The sequence below is a fragment of the Atractosteus spatula genome, chromosome 1 (assembly GCF_055471065.1).
Source record: "Atractosteus spatula isolate fAtrSpa1 chromosome 1, fAtrSpa1.hap1, whole genome shotgun sequence".
NCBI classification, from domain to species: domain Eukaryota; kingdom Metazoa; phylum Chordata; class Actinopteri; order Semionotiformes; family Lepisosteidae; genus Atractosteus; species Atractosteus spatula.
In genome coordinates this window covers 16,387,964-16,404,944 of record NC_142706.1, presented here as the reverse complement: position 1 = coordinate 16,404,944, position 16,981 = coordinate 16,387,964, and the positions used below count along the sequence as shown (strand labels likewise).

Below are 16,981 nucleotides of genomic sequence, written 5' to 3'. Positions count from 1 at the left end.
ATACACACAAGAAAAGATCGCGAGATGCCTGGAAATCTCTATTCCTGGACGCATGCTTCAGCAGGACTGCAAAACGTTAAACCCTGCTCATGGAAGTGAAATAAGGTCGCTGAGAAGTCAAGAGCTTCAGTCTGGTATACTCCACTGATTTGCTCATTTCATGCTACAGTGGGATTGGCAGCTTGGAGTAACCTCGAAAAGAACATTTCGGAGGTCCTGGCATTTGCCATGCACCTGTAATCTTTACAGCGACCATAATGGTAATGGGGGAGATAAAGGGGTGCCTGTGGAGAACAAAAAAAGAGACAAGGTGGTGCAGTCAATGTGAGATCTTGGAAATAACATTCCCATAAACGCTCTGATAAATATAATGTCCGGAAAGCCACCAAAATGGATTCAAGTATGTATCTGCCCAGGGAAATGAAGGAGAAAAAAGGACACTAAGAATAAGAGAGATGTATGGTGACCTCCAGAGTAACTCATATCTTTTATGAAACAGGAACAAAAAAACACATCATCTAAAAGACAATTATGGATTGGACAATGTAGTGTGCTTGAAATTCTAAAAATGTTGTAATGTAATCTTAATAGTCTTCAACAGAGCCAACATACTTGTCAAGGTATTTGTCATAAATAATTGAAGGCCAGAGAATTATAATCACACGTATTAACAGTCCTTTAATTAGTATTTCTAACATGGATTAATCATGCCTCCTGTAGTGTGCTATGAGGTTCTGATGCTTTTAAGTGGGGACTCTGTGCATACCTCCAGGTAGAATGGCTTTAGGCTTGTCAGACACTTTTGTAAAATGTCTTCTTGAGTTTGAGCTACAATCGTTCAATTCGATTAATGTCTGGTGAGTTGTATGGCCAAGTAAGGACATTAATTTTGTGTACAGTCATGTGTAGTTAGGTTCATGATACTTCTCTCCATCTTATCAAGGACTCCAGGACACACAGATACAAAACAACCCCAAAACATACTAGACCTATGACATATTTCACCATCGGTGTGTTCTCAACATGAGCATCATCTTTTCTGATTAGGAACAAGTAATAGGTTTATTCCATGCTGGAAAAAAAGAAGAAAGAAAACACAACGTTTCGGCTGTGGAGCCTTCTTCAGGTAATAATATTTTCTGATTATATCCAAAAGCTCAATTTTCATTTCATTTGACCATAAAAAATGGTTACAATTGTCATTCAGATATAATATATATATACACAGATACATGGTTCACTCAAAAGAGGCTTCTTCCTGGCAAAACAGTCATGATGGCAATATTCATGCATATGAGGTTGAAAGTAATTTTTGAAGACGTTGAATTCTGAAAATCGCAGTTTTTTTGGTCTCGGAGTACTTGGTGGCAAGAACACTTGCATCTTCTTCCTTGCAGGATTGTCAATGTGCCATAAGTCTTAAATGTCTTTTTAATGTATGCTAATGTGGAAAGTAGTAGATACAACTTTTTGCTGACTCTTTTATACTCATCATATATGACTTTGTTTTATGTAGTTTTATTGATGGGATTTTTGTTCCATTTTTAGGATGGTTTTAAGCAAGACACATTAACTAATCTGTAACTCATTCTGTAATATTGTATAACATTTTTGTTCTTATTCCTGTGGGAGTATTAATAAAAACTCTGTGTATTAATATTAGGAAAAAATAAAAACCTGAATTAAGAGAAAGCACATCCTTCCAAACAAGGCATTTAGTACAAAAACCTGAATTATTTGATATATTTTGTGTTATTCTGAAAATGACCACTGATAAATACTTCAAAGATTTGTAGAAAAGCTTATATAATATCTATATTATATTACCTCTTATTTGTGGCAACATGTTTATAAAATTCATTCAACTGCAGTAGGCATTTTTGCCAACGTGATATTGAAAGAATCAGTTCCTTATCTACCAGCATAATCAAAGCCATGCAGAGAATATCTAGAGGTTTTAAGGGAAGATGTAGTCTTGTTAAAGAATCCCTTTTGGCACAAATTTTGAAATGATCTTATCTAAGACAGTTAAAGCTTAAGTAAGAATTTGGCACAATAAAGACACCATTATAAATTAGGTCAACATTTAACTGAACCAAAAGCAATCATCAAAATCTACACAATAGTGTACATAAGACAAACAAAAGGTTAATAAGTCCATGAATTCGTTTTTATAATACATTTAACAGTGATTAGCGTTAAACATTTATTCCTCCGACCTGTCTCAAAAGATTGTACCATACAATAAAAATACGTATTTCTGTTTCCGCCACAAGAGGGCAGTGCAGGTCAAATAACAAAATGAACAACTGAAGTATTTGCTTTTTGTAACAGTCAGTTGGAAGCCCACTTTACAAGATTGTGCAGTCTATCTCCTGGATATATCATAGAATGTCTTACAAGACAAAACAATATCCTTATTTTCCTGTCTTCATAAATTATCAATCCGAACAGAACTACAATTTACTTTTCTACTTTTTATTTTTTATTAAATGTAGTATCGAGACTTTACATATTTAGTCAACATTTTTCTGCCATTTTCATTGAGTCAAATGCCACACTCCTTTGGATGGCCTTGATCTACATCCCTTTATTTCATTTCTACCTAAATACAAACTTCAAAAACACAAATGTACTATATAAGCAAAATCTTTGAGAAGGAGGATATGTTATATCCTGGATTAATTGGACTACATAATAATCTCATTACATTTTAACAAGAACCACGTAAAACGATCAAGAAGTAAAACTGGAATAAAGAGCATACTGAGTAGATGAAAGGGTGTCTCTGTTCTGGATAGACCTGTGATTAACACTGCAAGATGTTTCAGAAATTCTACAATCCTCAGCCAAATAAAAAAAAGAGTTGTAGTATTAAATTTAGGTTTCAATTTTAAATTAAATTACATTAAATTACAATTAAAAAATGATAGACTTTAATTCATAAGCTTGTCTTTCATGTATGTCAGCTGTTTGCCTCAGCCTGGAGTCAAAAGTCAATATTTTGAGGTTCATTAACCAATTTCAAACTGACTAAATCCTTTGTAACCTTTAACCTATCTTACCGATTTTTCATTTCACTCTAGATTGTCTAAAGGCAATGAAAGCTGCTTTTTATTATAGAAAAAAGGAACTACAATGAGACTTTTATGGAAGTGCACCCAATGATGAAGTACTTTTACTCAAAGTGCACCAATTATCGGCAGATAATAGAATGGAATAGAAGGAAAACAAAATGAATTAAAACATGGTACATGACTGGGGGAAAAATCTTCATTGTTTTGCAGTAGTGACATGGTTGGAGCATTTGTTGTTATTTTTATTTGCTAAAACATAAACTGTAAATAAACATACTGTAAATTACCATTGGTTTAAAGCAATTTTGGTTGCTCCCCATCTTCTAAGAAACTAATCATCAGTTTAAGACACTTAAATAAAAACTGCTTTGCCACAAAATCTGATTGCTTGCAATGTCAGCACCGCAAAATTGGAGGAAAATACATAAGCTGAATTGTGATGTTTTTTTTGTACTAACAGCCTTGTTACACCATATATCTTTTGTCAAAAAATAGTTGTCTTGTTCTGTCTGTCAAAATGAACTTTTAAATCGTAACATTTGAAAGACAAGGCAAGCTATCATTTTCATTTCATGGGATTTAAAGGATAGGGCTTAAGCCATAATTTGCCTGTCATTACTTTTGACAATCTAATTATGTTCCTTCTGCTAGCTTCTCTTCTGTGATTTTTGTTTCGATTATATTTGCCACAATAGCTTCAGAAAGAGTTTTCTAGCATGAAATGAGGATCATTTTATGAGAAGACATGAATGATGCACAATGCTATGAAATTATTGCTAGAAGAGCATAAGAAAAGCTACAAATGAAAGATGGCCATTCAACCCATCAAGCCCATTCGGTTGCTGATAACTCATGGGTTCTAAGATCTTATCCAAGTATTTCTTGAAAGAAGCCAGTATATCAGCTTCAACAACATAGCTGGGTAGATTATCCCAGATCCCCACAATATAAAAAATGAAACCTGTTCTAGGTTTTAAAATCACTAAATTCCAGTTTCCAAATTAGTCCCTTTTATTTCTCAATTTCCATGGGGTCCTCATAATTTTCTTTGTTTCACAATTTCCATGGGGTCCTCATAATTTTCTCTGTTTCACATTTTCCACGGGGTCCTCATAATTTTCTCTGTTTAATATAAAAATGTCACTCTGTCAATTCCTTTGAAAACATATATCCATTCTGGATATTTTTTTCATTGCTTTTCATTGTCTAGAAGAGGAAAATTAAGAGGCAGCATATTGACTGTCATTAGTAACACAGGAAAAAAAATATGAAGTTCTGTCTGTTTCAGATATCACTTTGGTCCCCACAAAATGCATTTGGTTTATTTGCATTTCTATAAGAAGTTCTTTCAGTTTTTATCTAGGTATAAAACGATTTTCATGTTGAGACAATTACCTTGCTATGCGAGTTTATGATTCTCTCTGTGGGATGGTTTTTAACTTTGCAGTTAATTTTTTGTGACTCATACATATCCTTGAATCAACTTGAATCAGATTCAATGAAGAAGCTTGCTGTGTCTTATACGGAATTGTTTTTCTTAGTGATACAGGTTTTAAAGGCCAAGTAGCTAGCCTGTAGCAATGCAATTAAATTATTAATACTTAAGAGAAAATGCCAGTTGCCACTTGCGTTATCATCAGTTGTTGTCTTGCATTGTTAGAGAATACCCACATTAATTTTCCAGAATGAAGCTCACTGAGCATATGTACAGCATAACAGTTTACTCTTTTGACCCTAGAGAAGCATCTTGAACAGGTTTTAGAAACAAATGGTATCAGGAAGAGGGCATTGATATTTAAAATATAAGGTCCATATAAATTATAAAATATTTGCATTCAGTGTTTATTTAATCATAACTATGAATTTAATTATGATCTGTTCTAAAACTGAAAACATCTTTTCAAAAATGAAATGCTACACTGCTATTTTAAGTTGAGGGGCTTGTTAACAGTGAATGATTTACTAACCTTTGAAATGGCTAAGTTGCACACTTATCATGTGCAAACCAAACAGCCTCACTGTGCAATAACTAACCTTTCACAGGTGTTTCACTATTTAAGTTAAAGGGTCTTCTGCCAAAAACATCCTGGTTCAGACCCAAACTCTGCCACTCACTGATTCACATTAGGTAACAATCCGAGTGAATAACTCAACTTTCTTGTTGTCTGTTCTTTGGATGAAGTGTAAGACCAAAGTTCTAATTCAGTGGTTTTGTTACAGCAGTTGCTCATGCTATAATTCAGCCCTTTATTCTAACTCATTGATCTTAGTAGTCATAAATTACTTATTGCTATTGTTAGCCATTATCTGTTACTCCTTCACAGAAACCAGTAATACACCTCATAAGAAGTAGGTAGACTTACAAATGTTGTTTGCTCTATTTGTATTTACATACAGTACCACCTTTACAGGTCAAAAGGTTTCTCTGCTTTTATACTCTTAGGGGTATCGCATCTTTTTTTCCTCATGTACATTATGTCCTCTTGAAATACTTACCAGCACCACTAAAAAGATGCAGCAGTTCTACAGTGATTGTAATCATTGTATGAAATGTATAATCTATAAGATAAATTTAGCTTTCATTTTCAGACATGCTATTCCATTTGGATGTGGTCATAGATATTAAAAAGTAAGATCAGTGATTCTATTTTTTGGCATTTGGTTTTTCATCAAGGCATGTAAAAAAGGAATAAAATAAAAATATAAACCCATACTTAAAAAAGACAGAGAAAATAGGTTTCTAAAAAGTAAGTTATTTTGCTACATCACTTTTTATATTGCCTTCTAAAAAATAAATGCAGTTAGTTGTTCCTGTTAAATGGTACTCTTCCCTTAAGAGTTGGTGAGATTTCAGTAAAAAAAAACCTTTTTATGGCTGCTGTGTCTTTGCCTGTTAGCTAACTGAGTGATTGCTTGCCCACTCAGGAATTGTATTCCTGGCTTTTTCTTGCCCAACAATCAATCTGGCTGCCATCTAGTACAGAAATCGCATCACCTGTGGGGCTTTAGTCCATTAAGGCAGTGAGCTAGCTTCCTACAACTCACACCCTGTGGGCAATCTTTCTATACTTAATAACTGGATAGCATTTTCCACTTCCAGAGCTCCTAAAAGGGAAGTTTTCTGTTTCTTCAGTGTTTAATAGGGAAATTAAATGCTTGTTGAGGCCTCTTCCACAGACCTCTGATTTTTCTTACCAACACTAAGATACAAGGAAGAAGAATCTGAAACAGTTACAAATTCAGTGAGGTCAAGCATTTGCAGTATCAAAAGCCATATGGATGATTCCCCATCATGAAGTAATTTCTATGGGCGTAACCTCTGTTCCCTGTGGTTAATGATAGTCAACATTATCATGATTATTCATTTTGACAGAAGGACCATGGCAAAATCTTTAATGAAATGCAAAACTGCCAGTCACCTTCAAATGTACAGATGCTGCCTACTGACTTTTGACACATTATACACCACCATTCAGAGTGGTAGGAAAACCTCCTCTGTGTATAAAACAGTTCATCACCACCAAAGGGAACATAAATCCTGTTCATTAGGTGAAGCCTTGACATGTACTGTATATGGATATAACCAAATTACATAATATTAAAAAATAAATTAAAATTCTTCATGAAGTGGGGGAAGTGAAATTCATCTCCCCATCTTTTTGAAATATAAAAAAAATGTGCTAGCATTAATCGTTTTCTGCAATGGCCAAGATAGTCCTTTGAACTCAACAGGTAGCAGTTTACTCTCAAAGTCTACTTCTTCTGCATGGTAACAGCTGGAATGGCAGGAGACAGTGACAAGAAACTAAGAAACACAATTTGTGATCTACAAAAAATAGCAAAACAAAATTAAGAGTAGTATTTTGACCCCTAGCATGTCGATCACAGTGTGCGTGTATGTTTTTGTATGTCATACAATTGTCTGATGATGGATAAGTCAGATTTGCCACTTATTAGCTGCACTTGTATTGAAAATGTTCTGAAGAAGAAGTGTGCTGAAGTCAAATCAAACATCATATATTAACGTGAAATATTCAAAAAGCCTAAACTGTAAATATACGAATATACTGACAGAATTATGTTTTGTACAGAGGTGAAAGTTTTTCAAATGAACTGAGAGCATCTACTGAAGCAGAAATAAAGAAGATGCAGATGAACTGATGGAAATTTTGAGGACCATTTTAATGTCTTATTTAAATCATCCAGCAGTAGGCCCCATCAGTTCTGAAAAACATACTGTACACCCTTCTAAAGGATGAAGGTATGTTTATTTTGGCACTTCCTACAACATTAAAAATAATGTCAGACTAGCTTCAGCCTTCTTCTTCAGTATGAAAGCCATTTCTTGAAATGATTTTACAATACTCTTTTCCTGACTTGTATACTGTGCGAGTCAGTTCTGGATGAGTAAAGTCAACGTGAAATAATCCAAATCGAACACTGTAGCCATAGATCCACTCAAAGTTATCCAGCAGGGACCACGCAAAGTAGCCTCTTACATCAACACAGTCTTGGTGGATGGCTAAAAAACAAAAAACATGTTCATGAGCAAAACATGCAAGGAAACTCTTAGGTCATTTATGTAGAACTACTGATGAGTAGTGTAAAAATTCATATACATCATCAAAATAATAGTTATAAAGTACTGCAAACAAAACTAATAATACATCTTAGTATGAAATTATTCTTTAAAGGAAAATACTCAAAACACATTTACTGTACCAACTTTTAAAATATAACAGTATATTTCCAATATTATCTTCTTAAAGTACAGCGCCTTAAAAATAAGACAAACCTTTGAGCTGTGAAGAAAAATGTGCTAAACATACATTATTGTTGCAAAACAGCTTATTTTCAAATACTTTAAAAACAAAACCTGCACAGTGTTTGAGCTTCCTAAAAGTTTTTAATCTTGTTCCCAACTTATGACAGAACTACTGATAGTCTCTTGAATCTCCACAGAAACATAATACCAAAATATGGAAACACTGCAATGTACAGTAATATTATCAGGTGGTTACAAAAATAAAAATTATCATTCAGCCTCTACTACCTAATATTATCTGGGCAAGAGATATGAATCTATTGATGATAATGTCCATGCCGAGATCTGTCTGGTAACTATAATGGTAAAGACATATAAGACAGAAGGTGAAAATTCAAAAACGAATTCAAGTGCTCAATAGATAGCAGCAAGTAGTGCAGTAATGTATATTGATATATATGATGAATCAGTAAGTGAAAACTCTGGGCTGTTGTGTTGCATATGTATTCTGTGGGGGACTAGCAGAAAGAGAGCTGTAGTAATCAGTTCATCAGCTGTAGTATAAATGAGTTTTTGAATATCAGAGAAATCAAGACTGTGCTAAATGTGGGAAATATCTGTATATTATAAAAGATAGCCTTGGAACAAATCTTTAGTGAATCAAAAAATTTTCTGGATACAGTTTGAGCTCCGGACTTCAATAGTAGTACCACATCACAGTCATGAAATAGAAACAAAATGAGGTTAAAGTGTCATATTAGAATGATAGTAGATTTTTTCAAAAGATTTGACACAAGTAGGGATATAAATGGTACTATTAGATGAAATAAAAAGAGACATCTGTGCACAGTATGACCGAAAAGCTATATTATGAAGGCATTATATATTAGTAGCTCATTGCCCATATATTTATGTGCCATAAATACTGAATAAAAGTATTTTATGTTACCTCTGTATTAGTATGTCAATAAGTGAAACAACTCCCCGAGTACATTTTGTATATTCAAAGATTTCATAGCTAGATAAAAAGCAGAATAAAAGGAGGTCATGAAAAAAATATATTTCCATTTTGGATTTAAACGCAATCTCTCAGGGGCTGCAAATACTTTCTCTTGTGAGAATTTTTAACCAGAACTAAATTAATCAGATTCTTTAAACCTTGACTTCACCCCAAGCAAAAAAGTGACCCAATTTCCTTGTACCTCCCTTCATTTCAATCATATTTACTGAAACTAGCAGAGCTGTACCTGTGTAATCACACTAAAAGACTGCTTCCAAAGTTTTTTTTTTAGCTGTAGCTTATATAATTCTTTTCAATCCAGACGTCCTCTTGCTAAAGGCAATATGCAATATCTTTCAAAAACCTGAAAGAAGTAATATCAACCTTGTCCATTTTCATTGCTTGTCTGTTACCTGTACTGGTCATGTTTCCCAAATACTCTAAAGATCACTCAGTTTTCAATATTAAAAATCAAGATGTTTAATCAAAACTACACAATCAAGGTTTCATATCACAAAACTATTGAGAAAATAGAAATTAAAGAGCATAATGACTGCGCATTACAAAGTGGATTAATTTCAAACTTTTACCATTTTTATGAAACAATAAACAGGTTATATTTTGATAACAAATCTCAGTTTTAGTAAATTTTTCTGCTTCCAACCTATGTAACCACCACACCATTTTTAATTTGTTGAGCTCTCCTCCCCCTTTTTTCAGAGTTTATTTTCAACTTGTTAGCACTGTTCTAACAACTGTTCTAATTTTATCTAGAAAGCAGTCAACTCTTTGCGAGGAATAACAGGGATATTCCTCATACAGTACCTTTCAAAACTTCTAGCAGTGTATCTTCGTAGAACGTACAGCGCTGGGTGTCTTCTAAGGGCGCAGGGTCAAGCTGACAGAAACCATTTTCTGTGATGTAGACAGGTGGGTTATTGTATGTGTCCTATGAAAAAAAAAAGTTTATTTTTTTCATCCATCCATCGATTGTCCAACCGCTTCGTCTAATTCAGGGTCACGGGGGAGCTGGACCCTACCTCAGCTAGCACCCCAAGGTCCCAGTACTATAAGGCAGCAATGCTAACCTCTATAAAACATGCAATGCCACCCTCCATTTAACATTATATATAAATACTATTTGAGGCTCACAGCAAAATTATGAGGCCTCAATCATATTTTAGACAGTTATTGAAGACTCCAGTTCCTACATTAACAGGATGTTTAGGAAGTTTTTATCATCACATGCTTCTTAACATGTAATGGAGTTCCATTTGATCCGTTAAATTAATTGAGTTCAGCTCAGTAATGAGTAGATTAGATGGAAATAAAATTAAAGGGAAATAAAAATGTTGCATTTGTGGGTGAGAGCTGGAGAACGCAACTACGAGCATGTTCTCTCTTGCACATGTACTGACTGAATACCGAATAGCAAACAATCAGTCATGCCCCCATATTCGCTTAAAGAATGACTGGGACTTTCGAAGCCTTTTGTTCCAGAGCAGAATTTGCTCCTACCAGAGTTATAAAAGTATGATCATGATAAAAGAAACACAGATGTGGAAAACAAAAATATTTTTTATGTAACAGTAGGATTTAAGGACGCTTAATTGGAGAGAAAAAGTGGAGCAAACTTTGCGCTGCAGCAAAAATGTTGCAAAGCTGTTCCATAAATCCATCAGAAGCAGCTAAACTCTTCAAAAAGTGTGAGATTTACCTTAATGTACTTCAATAACTTTCGCAGACCCCAAGGAACTACTGCTAACCAAGAAACTCCAGAAATGGGCCATGATGGATCCTTTTTTCCTTCTGCCTCCAAATCGGTCTCAAAACTCACTTTATCTGGAGGGCTTTTTGAAAACTTCACTTTGCGAGAAGTGTAGTAGTTTAAAGCGAAAAAGTCTGCAGTGCCCTTAATCTGGTGCTTCTCCTCCTCTGTGAACTCTGGTAACCGAGACCTGGGGAATCCTTGCATTTTGCTTCTGGCCTCAATCTGGGCTTTCATGATGACCGGATAGTCTCCGTTCACAAAGACAGGAGTGGCAAACCAGTCCAACATGAACGCCATATATCTTTCAGTTGCTGCAACATCCTCTGGATTATTTGGATCACAATGTTCTGCCCAGTCACTGTTCAAAGCCAGAGATACTAAGCCTTTCTGTTCTTGTCTAAAAAAGGTGTTATAGCTGTGCCACGCCTTAGCATGAGCCTTCAACATGTTGTGGCCCACCTGATACACAGATTGTCCTGGATCTTTCACTCCAGGCGCAAAACTACCATCTTCATATCCTAAAGTGGCACAAACATAGGGCTCGTTCAATGTAAGCCAGAGCTTTACTCTGTCCCCAAAGGTGCTGAAGCAAAACTTTGCATAGTTGTCAAAGACATCCACAATCTGCTCAGATTTCCATCCATCCTTATCCTGAAGTGCTTGTGGTAGGTCAAAATGATACAGGGTCACCATGGGAGTGACATTATTGGCCAACAGGTCATTGACAATTTTGTTATAGTAATCAACTCCTGGAAAAAAAAAGAAAGTAATTTATATTTCCACCAACTTAAAACCATCGTAGAGCTCAAAGAGTTTGTTCCTAACAGACAATAAAGCATACAATGTCTTGTAGTTTTCAAAATGTTTTATTTTTCTCTTAAAAGTTTTGCGGACATTTAACTTCTTTTACCTATAAGTGGTGAACTTGAGAGTTCCAATTTTTTAAACATTCCCATCAAAAATGTGTATTCATTATTTGTAATTAAAAAGTGGACATAATTGTGAGGGGGTAAAAGCTTTTGTAAGGCACGGTAAATGTATATTGCAGTGTATATTGTAAACATTTCTCCACAGTAGTTCAAGTAGGTAGCTGCATCAGTAGGCTGCAAAGGAACAAGTAAAGATTTATTCCATGCTGAAAAGAGAAGAAAAAAACCACAAAGTTTTCGCTGTTGAGCATTCCTCGGTTTTGGCCGAAGAAGGTTCTACAGCAGAAACATTGTTTTTCTTTTTTTCTCTTTTCAGCATGGAATAAACTTTTACTTGTTCCTTTGCAACATTTCTCCATGTTGGCCAACAGAGGGCACAAATTCACCCAGCCACACTCTTGGGATGGAAATCTTAATGGTCCCAGAAGAGGTTATTGGAAACAAACACCAGTAGCTGTCTAGTCTAATTGGGTCTGCCACTACATAATTTATGACTGGGAACCACAGAGGAAGGTTCTTCATGCTGTTAGGTAGAAGCTACATAAATGTGAAATACTGTACAGAAGTGTGGAGCTGAGTTGTTTTTCTTTTATTGTGTCCAATACACTTGTAAGGGAGGTCTTTGAAATACTGTGAATTCCCATGGAATGAAACAAAAGTGTTGATATTTGTTGGCTATAGAATTTGTGAAAGACACTTAGTAGAGTTCAGCTCTACAGCTCTCACACGTAAGGGGCTAGCATTCTGGCAGAAGAATCTTCCTTGCTGCATCACATGGTGATTCAATCACTGCTGGCTTGTGCCCAGGACAGGAAATCATCTGTCATAAAGCTAAATTTTCTGACAGTGTAGTGGGGCTGCTGGCACATAATGGCTGCTGTGCCTAAGATGGGGATGAAGTGGGTCTTATCCTGTGTATAAAACACGTAGAGTTCCTTTGGGTTGAAAAACGTTACAAAAAATGTAAGGAATGTGTCGTTATTATAAACGCCTCAGGTACTGAAGCACACTAGGAAGACACTGACATTGTTAATTATGAATGTTTGAGGCAGCACTGCAGATGCTGAGCTTCACTGACTTCAGCACACAACCTCAAATCCTCTGCAATTATCGAATGACAGACTGATGGCGAGAAGGAATGCTTGCGGCTTCTCTCACAGACACTGGAGAGGGAAGCTATACTTTACTGCAGGATAGAGTCCTCTCTCTTTCAGTGACTTCAACTTCTTAAGAAAAACACAGGGGACACAGGCAACCGAGCAAAGTCAAAGGAGTGAAGGCTGAGGTCAGTGAGATAAACGATAGTCAGAATAATCACCCTAATAAAAAAATACACTTTACCTTTCTGATTGATATGGTGTGTTGTTCCATCGGGAAGCAGCCGTGACCACGAGAGGGACAGGCGGTAGTGAGTCAGTCCTATCTCCTTTATACACTTCAGATCGGCCTCCCAAAGCTCATAACTGTTGCAAGCCACATCGGCAGTTTGCGCTTGAAAGACCTGGCCTTTTCCATGGCAGAAAGTGTCCCAAATACTGGGACCTCTGCCATCCAGATCCCATCCTCCTGTTTTAGGCAGAAAGATGCAACATCAGACATTATAACAGTTCATTTAAGTAAAAGGAAAATACACATACAGATTTATGTATATATATGATTCCTGGAGAAATCTAAATGTTGCTTAAATCTGTTTTGTGTTTCATTGAAAAACTGAAGAATTTGCAACATGACTTCAGTCAAGAAGGGCCTGGAATAAATCAAGAATTCATTAATCCGATAATCGCAGTTTGAAAATCCCAGCTATTTGATGGAGGCTTTTCCATCTGCCAGGAGTTTCTTGCTTCATCAAAAAGGCAACCAGCTATCCGGCCCTTGGGTAGTAATTTGGAATATCAGTAAAGGGTCATAATTATAATTTAATCCAAACCTTAATCTGTTGCCATTATACTGAGGTCATGATACAGCATCAATAAAGCTTTGGTTATGGATCACTGTGAGCTATCAGCACTCGCATGTAGCACACTCCTTTCAAATGTGTTTAGGTCAGAAAAGCTGCATAAAGAAAGACTGCACAAGAAAGACTGAGACATGATTGACTTGATTTTCCTGTGCATTAGCTATCATTTAGCCATTTATTAACACCATCAAAACAGTTTCCACTTCATTACATGTTAGGATTGTTAGGATCAATAATCTTGAAAACAGTTGTGTGTAGAATTCCTTTCCTTATATCTCACGCTGCAATGATAAGTAAAAAAAAAGTTTTGCAGTAGCTCTCTAGTTTAGTGTATTAATCGCCTCAATCTTTGTTGTTTTAACACCCTTGCAGAGAACACAGTCCAAATATTGTAACTGTTTCCTGCAGCTCCACAGCTTAATTCTCTGTTGTTAATTTGTTACATTGTTTGATTTCCTGAGCTGGCTCAGTACTCCAGCATTCTTTGGTCAAAGCAAGGCTGACTTCACTTTCTAAATAAAAATCAATGTATACAAATACTGTGCTTTCTTTGTCAGTTCTGTTTACTTTTTTCACAGCATTTGGTAATTTGAGCAACACATCTATTTTATAACTATTTGAGAAAGAATACATTCTAGAAAAGCTACTGGGATGTGACTGTGAGGAATTATTATCTGTGAGGCACTATTATCACTGCTCCAAAGCCCAATGGTTAAGTACATAACACTAATAAGAAATGATATTAGTAAATAATATTAATAAATAACACTAATCAGACTAATACAAAATCAACACATGAAATATAAAATATAATTGGTAAAATGTTAAAAAGAAAAAGAATGCTGAAATAAAATTAAAATGGTGTTTTCTTGGGAGATTTATTGGAGCCTGCTGAGCTGGTGATGCTATAGTCTTGTTTTTACTCAGTTATGCTGCAGTGTTCAGTTATATTACAAACAAGTTTGACTAGGAGCGATGAAAATCACATGGGCATTGTGATATGTTAAAATATTGATATTACACTTAACAGTTGGTGATGAAAGTGATATAATGATAAAAGCAGTTAATAATTCAGTTTTATTTTGACTGTAGGGCACATTCTGGACTTCAGGAATGTTGTATGACACGCTAATACAATGTGCTCTTACAGAGTCAGACTAGTTTAGAAAATCAAACAAATAAGTATCCTCAGATTTAAAGAAACGTGAGAGTTTTACAGATGGCCTGATCCATACAGGAAAATAATTGAATTTGAAAAAGAGGCACTTACCTTCTACCTGATAGGCTGCAGTTGCTGCCCCCCAGGCAAAGTTTTCGGGAAACTGGGTTTCTTTACTGACAGACATGATTACCACCAGATTTATTTATATCCGCTGTAGATCTATATCTTTGTCAAATTTCATCAAATGTAAAAACGTGCTTGTTCGTAAGCATGCCTACGTCTAAATGAAATTCCCATGCGGTTTCAGACCTCGGCAGCAAATGTCAGCAACAGTTAAAGTATTTCTTATAACTCATATAAACCACAAAGCACAGAGACATTTTACTACCGTTACGTATCTTGTTCAGCACTTCATTCTGCTTTGGGAAACCATTACCCAGTTGCAATGAGCTGAAAACTACACGAACTATTCGAACAGGGCTAAGTCCCTCCCAAACGCAGCGTGCAGGCCGTGCTGCGTCTCGGCGTCACTCGCTCTTGAATATACAAGTGTCCCCGCTGTAGGAAGGAAGTGTTCAGAGAAGAGCAGACAAAGATAAAACAATAAAATAAGGATTTGATTTGTTGCTTTGTCAGTGGGGCTCTTGTGAGAGCTGGCGGCTGCTCATCGGTTTCTTACGATACATTTTATTATTAACCTGTTCGGCATCATGTGGAGGAAAAGGAACGGTAGACTGTATAAAAACAATAATTGGTCCCAGTTCCCTCATTTACCTGTCCCTTACCTACAGTACAGAGGAGTGCATGGCTCAATTTAAATAGTTATAAAAGTTATATTGCACGAATGCAGTTATCATTGCGCTCTAATGAAAGATTTACGCTGTTGGTACCTGTCAATATGGGGCAAGTTTAATGTGGAAAGCTAAACTAAAGGAAAATGTAGCCAAGACCTTTTTATTCGGTAACGCAAATCATCCGTTTTACGCAGTATTCAATGTACCACAAAAAACTTGCTACCATTAATCGAAATGGTGCAGTATTACCTTGAATTTTAGATTTAAAGTAAGGCTAAAAACTACAACAAAACTAAATTTTACGGCATAGCGAAATGTGCATTACATGCGGTACTGTATTTATTGGTCGTTAAGAAAAAAATCTCTCGTTCTACTGAAATTTTATTACTGTAAGTCATGTAGACTCTGTTACATGTATCATGTCTGGACAATAATTCTGTGGGATTGATCGTTTACTTAAAAATTACCCCCAAACTACATTATGAAATGGCAAATAGTGCATTATTAAATAATCCATCCCATAGAACATTTTTCATTATACATGTGAAGTTTTCTTAGTCGTCTTCCACATTTATCGTAAGTATGACGCAATCTTACATTACAGATGTGTATATTTACAATATTCAAACGTTCCCCAAACCACATTATATGGAAAAACATGCACTACCCTCAGTATACTTTTACTTTTTAATTAACCATATTAAAAACACTGAAAATATCACATCTAAAGTGTAAAAAAAAACCAAAAGAAACTAAATATATATATTGTAACGCTCGGCCGTAAGCGTTACAATATAAATTATCCTTTCTCTGCAGTATTCTGAATACTGCAACATGTATCAGTATAATTAAGTTTGACTGTGGTATTATTTTTTAAAGTAAATGCAACATTTAACCCAAAACACAAAAGGTACAAAACATAACGTGTTCTTCAGAGAACAAGAATAATGTTTACAATTATATAGCACTTTCCTGGACACTCCACTCTAAGCACCTTACATGCAATGGGGACTCCCCTCCACCACCATGTGTAGCACCTACATGATGCAACAACAGTCAGTGTGTGCCAGTATACTCACCACACATCAGAAAGGAGGAGAACAAAGTAATGAACCCAGTTCATAGGTGGAGATTTTTAGGAGGCCATGATTGGTAAAGGACAAGGGGATATTTGGCCAGGACACCAGTAACACTCCTACTATGTTTGAGGAAAGCTATAGGATCACAGAGAGTAAGGACCTTGGTTTTATGTCTCATCCGAATTACAGTGCCTTTTTGGAATTATAGTGTCCCCAACACTATATTGGGGCATTAGGACCCATACAGACCACAGGGTGAGCGCCCCCTACTGGTCATACTAACACCTCTTCCAGCAGCAAGCTAAACTTTCCCAGGAGATCTCTCATCCAGGTACTGACCAGGCTCACACTGTTTAGCTTAAGTGGGTTACCAGTTGTGAGTTGCAGGGTGATATAGCTGCTGGCTTAGAAAAGTGCCTTGTGAGTGCCACTCCTCACAAAGTTACA

The 16,981-nt window shown here is 35.8% G+C and overlaps 1 protein-coding gene across 1 annotated transcript; it reads right to left on the bottom strand.

The window, feature by feature from the left end:
• Positions 1-7,386: 7,386 nt before the first annotated feature.
• gba3 (glucosidase, beta, acid 3) lies at positions 7,387-14,845 on the bottom strand. The gene is made up of 5 exons (XM_088919844.1): positions 14,770-14,845; positions 12,884-13,108; positions 10,560-11,362; positions 9,668-9,791; positions 7,387-7,599 (listed from the first exon to the last, which is right to left on the bottom strand). Exons 1-5 carry the CDS (start codon positions 14,843-14,845, stop codon positions 7,391-7,393), a joined length of 1,437 nt encoding a protein of 478 aa, XP_088775970.1. The 3' UTR covers positions 7,387-7,390.
• Between the last annotated feature and the right edge of the window lie 2,136 nt (positions 14,846-16,981).